Source organism: Conger conger, chromosome 7, assembly GCF_963514075.1.
Source record: "Conger conger chromosome 7, fConCon1.1, whole genome shotgun sequence".
In the NCBI taxonomy this organism is placed as follows: domain Eukaryota; kingdom Metazoa; phylum Chordata; class Actinopteri; order Anguilliformes; family Congridae; genus Conger; species Conger conger.
The window spans coordinates 1,562,394-1,569,131 of record NC_083766.1 but is presented as its reverse complement, the minus strand read 5'-3'; the positions used below and the strand labels follow the sequence as shown (position 1 = coordinate 1,569,131).

Genomic DNA, 6,738 nt, shown 5'->3' with positions numbered 1-6,738 from the left:
ACTGCAGTAATACTCTTCAGGATTTCTGTAACAGCCTACCTGCCCAAAGTTAGTGTCATGCCCTGACCATTGTTTAGTGTTCATTTGAAGAGGAAAACAGTGCTTTTGCTGTGCGGTCAGATTTTATAACGACCTGTTAGCCAAGCCCCAGCTGAGCTCACTTCAGCGGAAAGATGTGGGCTTAAAAAAAGGAAAATGACAACAAACAGGATGTATATGTATTTTCAGAAAGCCTTGTATCTGTGTATCACATTTTTTGCAAGATGGATTATGATCAATTTATGATCAGAGCGTTTTCTTGGAACTGGTCTTCTGTTGTCTGTGGTCTAAGTAGATGTAATCATGGTTTCTGTGACAGTTTATCATTGATTGTAATTTTGAGTATTTACAATGCTTTATGTGTATATTGTAAATGTTATATTTACAATACTATAATTTCCCCTTGTTGATGTATATAAAAGTGTTTATTGGAAAAGAGTGGGTAGACAGATGGGGCTTTATAATGAGCAGACACATGTTGTTAATTTTAATTAAGTCCCAAAGGATATGCATTTGATTAGCTGCTGCTACCGCATATGAGGAGCTGGGTTCAAACCTCGGTCTATAAATACACAAGTAAAGCGTGATCATTTCCAGCAAATAAGAATAAAAAAAGCTCAGTGGTTTTTAACTTCACTTTAACGTCACTTGTGAAATAGGCTTAAAATAGGCTTAAAATACTCACTCAAGCACTTGTTCTCTTTCTCCTTAAAATCTTTTTTTAATAATAAATAATTGCAGTAATTTGACATTGAGCATAATTAGCCCGGTGGTCTGCGTTCGAATCCCAGCCGCACAAACCCCTACGGTGGCCCCGCAGGGTCACTCGTTAATTAGGAATAGAGTTGGCCTGGTTTAGGGCGGATTCCATTGGCCAGGGATCTGTGTCTCATTGCCCTCTGGTGACCCCTACTGGTGGACCGGGTGCGGCTGTGTCTGTCCTTAAAGCTCACATGGGAGTCCTCCTCCTCCTCGTGTCCGTGCAGCTGGGCCGGTGGGCGGCGGTCTGAAGCGGAGCCGCTGAGGTCCTGGGGCGCTGCGGAGGGGAACCGTCCGCGTCAGCCGAGGCGGCCATCTTAAGATGTTAAATCAGTAAACCGTATTTACCTTTCTAAATGTCACCCATATTATTATATGGGATTTTAAGGAAAATCCTCCCGCTGTCAAGTTTAAAACACTCACCAAACAGGATCAGTGGTTTTATACCTTATGCTCCGCAGTTTAAATTTAAAACAGCTTCTTCGTCTGAGTTTAAGTCTGAAATGACTCTCGTGTATCTCAGCTGAAATCTGAAATGGCCGTCCTGTCGCAGTTTAAGGCTCAAACTCCTGGCCTTCTTTGGCTCAGAGCCCCTGTAGCTCTCTCGTTTGACCGTGTGAGCTGGGGAACGATTATGTGGATGGACGGCCTCAACTGAAGTTATAAACTCTCAGGGCCAGTTTCACAGATACTGATTGAGCCTAGTCCTAGACTGTATTTTATTTTGAACGGAGATTCTCCATACAAAACGTGGGTAATCCAGGACTAAGCTCAGTCCGTCTGTGAAACCAGCTCCACGAGTCATTGCCCTCCTTTCCCACTGGTCTCCAGAGCAGTCTCCAGAGCAGTCTCCAGAGCAGTCTCCCTCGATTGAAGAGGTCCTACATTTTCACATGCATAAATGCCGTATTATCATTGTACAATGATACACTCCCATTCTCTGAAAATCTGAAATATGTTTGATATTTTAATTTATTCTTAACTAAATTGTGTCTGTGCTGGTTGTCTTCGCTCCCTGCCAGGTGATTGGCAGCCCTGACGTGGTGTGAGAGCGGTTTGGTGTAATGTTCGTGATGGAGGTGGATCGCTGTGGAAACCCTGCTGAGCAGGCATTTGTACTGTACATGTCTGTTTGGTGTAACGTGCCCAATTTTTGTTTTTGGAAAATATATTCAATTTATGCGTTTGTTAGCCGTGAAATGATAAGTGGTAGAATATTTCGTTTGATGTTAACTGTATTTTAAGTTTTTCAGACTCTCCCCTTCATCATGAGAACACTGATTTGAAGAGCTCAAAGAGTCATTCTGCCCATAGGAATAAAAATAAAATTTGGTCTTTATCTCTTGTAATTCAATTAAATACAATTTATACACAACATGTCCATGTGTCTTTATTCAGGTCATAAAATGGCCGTTAAAGGTGCACTGGGTCACAGGAAGAGCACGAAAAACAAAATGTCTGTCCCTTCAGTGTTGCCATGGTCACTCCGGTGGTGTCCAGGGCAACAGAGTGTCCGTTTCCAAACTGTTCAGAATCCAGTCATGAATCGTGCTGATGATTTATGAAACGGTTCAATGAGCGTTCATTTACAAAAATGACAAAAAATAAGACAAAAAATAAGATCTTCTACGAGTAAACGAAGCAGTAAATGTGTTCCTGCGTTCGGTTCCGCCCGGTGTGATTTCCCCTCCAGCCTGGTTCTGCCTCAGTTCCTCCTGTGCTCTCTGTCCCGGCTACGCTCCCTGTAGCTGCCCGACTTCTCTCTGTCCTTCTCTTTGTCTCTCTCCCTCTCTCTGTCGAGGTCTCTCTCTCTCCCTCTGTCTCTGTCAGTTTCTCTGTCTCTCTCCCTCTCTCTCCCTCGGTCCCTCTCTCTGTCAGTGTCTCTCACTCTGTCCCTCTCTCGGTCGGTCTCTCTCTCTCTCTGGTGTCTCTCCATTTTGGGTTCCCTCTCGTCCCTCCTGGTCCTCTCGCTGTCCCAGTGTCGACTGCTTCCCTCTCCCCCCCGCACCCCCCCTCCCCGCCACACCCCCCCTCCCCGCCGCACCCCCCCTCCGTCCCCCTCACGGTCTCCGTGGCGATCTCCGGGAGGCCAGTCTCCGTGGCGATCTCCGGGGGCCCGGTCTCCGTGGCGATCTCCGGGGGCCCGGTCCTCGTGCTCAGCCCGGGGCCCCAGCGCCCCCTGCTGGGCGTACTTGTCGTAGCCGCTGTCCTCTCTCTCCCTCTTCACCCTGACCGCGGGAGGGGCAGACTCCGCCCCGCCATCCCTCCTCTCCTCCACCGCCCTCTTCTTCTCCTTCTTCTCTTTCTTCTTCTTCTTCTTCTCCTTCTTATCTGTGGCAGAGGAGCAGACATGTGTCCGTTACAGTCTGAGTGCTCATTACATTACACGAGGTACTTAGTCGATGCTTTTATCCAAAGCCACTTACAGTTGATTAGGGGCCCGTCCCTGGGGTGAGGGGTTTTGCTCAAGGGCCCAGCAGCTGCACTGATCTTATCGTGGCTACACCAGGGCTTCAACCACCAACCTTCCGGGTCCCAGTCAACCTTAGCAACTGGGCTACAGGCTACCCAAGCCCCCAACCAATCAAATGTTTGGCAACTGGGGCTGAACTTCTTGTTATGTAAAGGTACAGGGTAACAGCTGTGAAGCTCTGAGCTCGGTGGTTGTGTTCAAAACTGCATACTTAGCATACTACTGAGTCTCTCCTTATCCTGCAGAGAGCTCCATCACACCTGTGTCTCTCCACACCTGTGTCTCTCCTCACCTGTACAGAGAGCTCCATCACACCTGTCTCTCCTCACACCTGTGTGTTTCACCTGTACAGAGAGCTCCATCACACCTGTGTCTTACCTTTTTTCTGCTTCTTCACCACCACGGCGTACTCCTCTTCCTCAGACTCTGAGGATGAAGAGGGGGGTCTTTGCGGGGCGCATCCGTCCTCCCTCAGCTGCTTGGTGATGTCGTCGATGTCCTCCGAGTCTTTCGGGGGGCGGTAGTTTTTCACGTGGTCCACTCTGATCGTGCGCCCCTTGATCTGGACAGGTGAGACACAGGTACAGTTACACACCAAGAGACGACAGGTAAAACATACTGTATACACCAGTGAGTTAATATAAGATTACACTTTATAGAGCCCTGTGGGGTAATATGGCCTCTGCATTTGACGCATCCTAGACACTTTGGAGCAGTATACGGCCACATTGCAGCACCCGGAGATCAACTCCAGTTCTGAGGTCAGTGCCTCAAGAGCAACAGCGGGAGCACACATTACATTACAGGCAGACGCTCTTATCCAGAGCAACGTACAACAAAGTTACACCTAAGCTGGCATGCCTGCCTTTCAACTTCATACGGGCAGAGGATTTTGTATAAGGCACATCTATGAAGCTTCATAAGGGCACAGTGACATCAGGCACATCTATGAAGCTTCATAAGGGCACAGTGACATGACATCTATGAAGCTTCATAAGGGCACAGTGACACAGCACATTTATAACGCCTCACCTTGATGCCGTTGAAGTTGTCCACGGCAAGGATGGTGCTCCTCTGGTCCTCGTAGCAGATGAAGCAGAAACCCTTGGACTTTCCCGTCTTCTTGTCACGCACGAGGTTGATGTTGGCGATTTCCCCGTACCTGCGACACACACACACACAGATGAAGACCAGTGTTCAGAATCAGTATGGATCATGACTCACGGGCAGGGCGGTGGTACTGAGTCCGGTCGGGTCGGGAGACGTACTGGGAGAAGACGCAGATGATGTCTCCCTCCGTCAGCTCGTACGGAAAGCCCCCTGCAGAGAGCAGAACCGTCAGCCAGAGAGCTCTTTTACATTACATTACATTATTGGCATTTGGCAGACGCTCTTATCCAGAGCGACGTACAGTTGATTAGAGACAATCCTCCCCTGGAGCAATGCAGGGTTAAGGGCCTTGCTCAAGGGCCCAATGGCTGTGTGGATGTTATTGTGGCCACACCGGGGATCGAACCACCGAGTCCCAGTCATGTACCTTAACCACTATGCTACAGGCCGCTCTTTAAACGATAACACTGTCAGGTCATGTACCAAATTCTCCCTTCCAGCTGCTTTGTCTCGCCACCACCACCACCGTTTCTGGGATCATATTGTGCACTTTTATACTTTTATACAGCGAAAGCTAGAATACAACTAGATTGACATGAGTGAATGAGTAATATTTTTAGGGGCTAGAATCTTCAATCTGAACTGTACTTGTTAAATGCAATTAGCTATCTATAAACACTGATTGCTCTGACACAGCTCTCAATGGTTCATTTATAATTCGCTTTAAAAAATGTATAAACATAAAATGTACCAGCTGTTAGCTAATGGTACAATATTTAAAGGAGGAACAAGCCCACCCACACTTAACAGGTGGTTACAAGCACAAAAGGAGAATCGTCTAAATCAGGGTTGCCAAACTCTGTTTTAATTTCAACCCCCAATCCGGCAAAGCTGATTCTACTACTTAGTAGCTCAATGAGATCTCTTGCTGTTGAATGGGGTGTGCTTTGTTATGGTTGGAGTGAAAACCTCCAGGGTGGTAGATCTCCAGGAACAGAGTTGGGCAGCCCTGCTCTAGAACAACACGCATGAACTAAGGTGAATGAGAGTATGATGTCCTCATCCCAGAACAAGCCCAAGAGCCCACAGTCACAGAGCAAAGACTAGATAACAGTGCACAGTCACGGGGGGAGCGCTTACCAATAAATATCCAAGCGCTGTCCCTGTACTCTGAATGCCAGGACACGGACTCCTTCACTCCAAGCTGCGCTTCTCTGTCATTCAGTTCATTGATCAGCTTTACCTTGGTGAGGGGGCTACGGACCAGAGAGAGAGAGAGAGCGGGAGGATACACAATCATATTTTACGTTATAAAACTAGCTAGACATACCCGCAACACGTTACGTTAAAGTTAAATTAAACTTTAAACGTTCTTACTGTAAGGGAAACCAAATGCATTCGAACAGCGCTCGTTCATGGCTTACGTTAATAACGTTATATTTGATCAGTGGAAAGTACCTACTATAAATGTGATTATCTACGACTTAAATTATTATCCGACTATAAAATGTATAGTCTAGCTTTCAAAATAAACATAGACAAGTAACGCACATTATCGAGTGGACTTGCAGGTTAAGTTAGCTAGCGATCTGTAGCAAACATGCACCCTTGGGATGCTAACGTTCCACCTCCAAGACCAGCGACTTGAAAAAGTTATTTTCAAGTCAAACATTAACCACTGACATCATCCGAAAGCATACTTCATATTATATTTCCAATAAATATATTGAAAAATGGGTACTCACTTCATCCTGATAGACCCTACCGCAAAAGATGTTTCAAAACAATGTCGCTACTCAGAGATGACCCCCCCGGTATTTGCTTTCCTGGTGCTTCTAAAGGGTTAATGTTGGCATTCGTGTGCGATATATAACCATATCACGTCGGTATCGTGGCAAATGAAACCTTAAATGTGGGTTATTTCTGAATTTTAAATGCAATGTATATAGTCTGATATCGCTTGGTTTATCGTAAAAAAAACCCAAAAACATTGTTTTCCCATTAGAACGTGTTTAAATTCAAGAGTTCCGGTATTGGAACGTTCTGTTTAAAGGCTGAGACAGAAATTCCGAAATGTTGTATTATCTTTCTAGATAGTCAACGTATTACTTCCGGTGATGACTTGTGTACATATTTCCGTTTCCGGGTTATTGCCCAAATATTGTCACACTAAACATGTACATTATTGGTTAATATTGATACATTTATTTATATATTCATGAGAACTTAATCATACACCTTTAAAAAAAAAAATTCTTGCAGTGTTTAAAGCGGAAAGTTCTTCGCCGGAAGTTCTTCATGTTCCGAAATCGAATTCCAACCGGAACTCATTAAGAATCCGTATAAACAAGCGGCCT

General features: G+C 45.8%; 2 protein-coding genes across 2 annotated transcripts in view; one reads left to right on the top strand and one right to left on the bottom strand.

The window, feature by feature from the left end:
- The window catches only part of siah2l (seven in absentia homolog 2 (Drosophila)-like), a 7,349-nt gene extending 5,176 nt beyond the window's left edge, over positions 1-2,173 (top strand). Inside the window, exon 2 of the mRNA XM_061247913.1 lies at positions 1-2,173. This exon is cut by the window's left edge and continues 2,524 nt beyond it. The gene's annotated coding sequence lies outside the window, so the exon portion shown is untranslated.
- On the bottom strand, positions 2,163-6,462 carry rbmx2 (RNA binding motif protein X-linked 2). Its single transcript, XM_061249755.1, has 7 exons — positions 6,127-6,462; positions 5,522-5,637; positions 4,540-4,591; positions 4,304-4,433; positions 3,650-3,833; positions 2,915-3,129; positions 2,163-2,764 (listed from the first exon to the last, which is right to left on the bottom strand). The coding sequence occupies exons 1-7, from the start codon at positions 6,129-6,131 to the stop codon at positions 2,504-2,506; spliced, it is 963 nt and encodes a 320-aa protein (XP_061105739.1). The 5' UTR covers positions 6,132-6,462; the 3' UTR covers positions 2,163-2,503.
- Positions 6,463-6,738: the final 276 nt, after the last annotated feature.

Coding starts and splice junctions, on each gene's coding strand:
- rbmx2 (XM_061249755.1), bottom strand. Junction 3,834..4,303: donor ACAACTTCAACGGCATCAAG/GTGAGGCGTTAT, acceptor TCACCTGTCCAG/ATCAAGGGGCGCACGATCAG. Junction 2,765..2,914: donor GAGATCGCCACGGAGACCGG/GCCCCCGGAGAT, acceptor TGGGACAGCGAG/AGGACCAGGAGGGACGAGAG.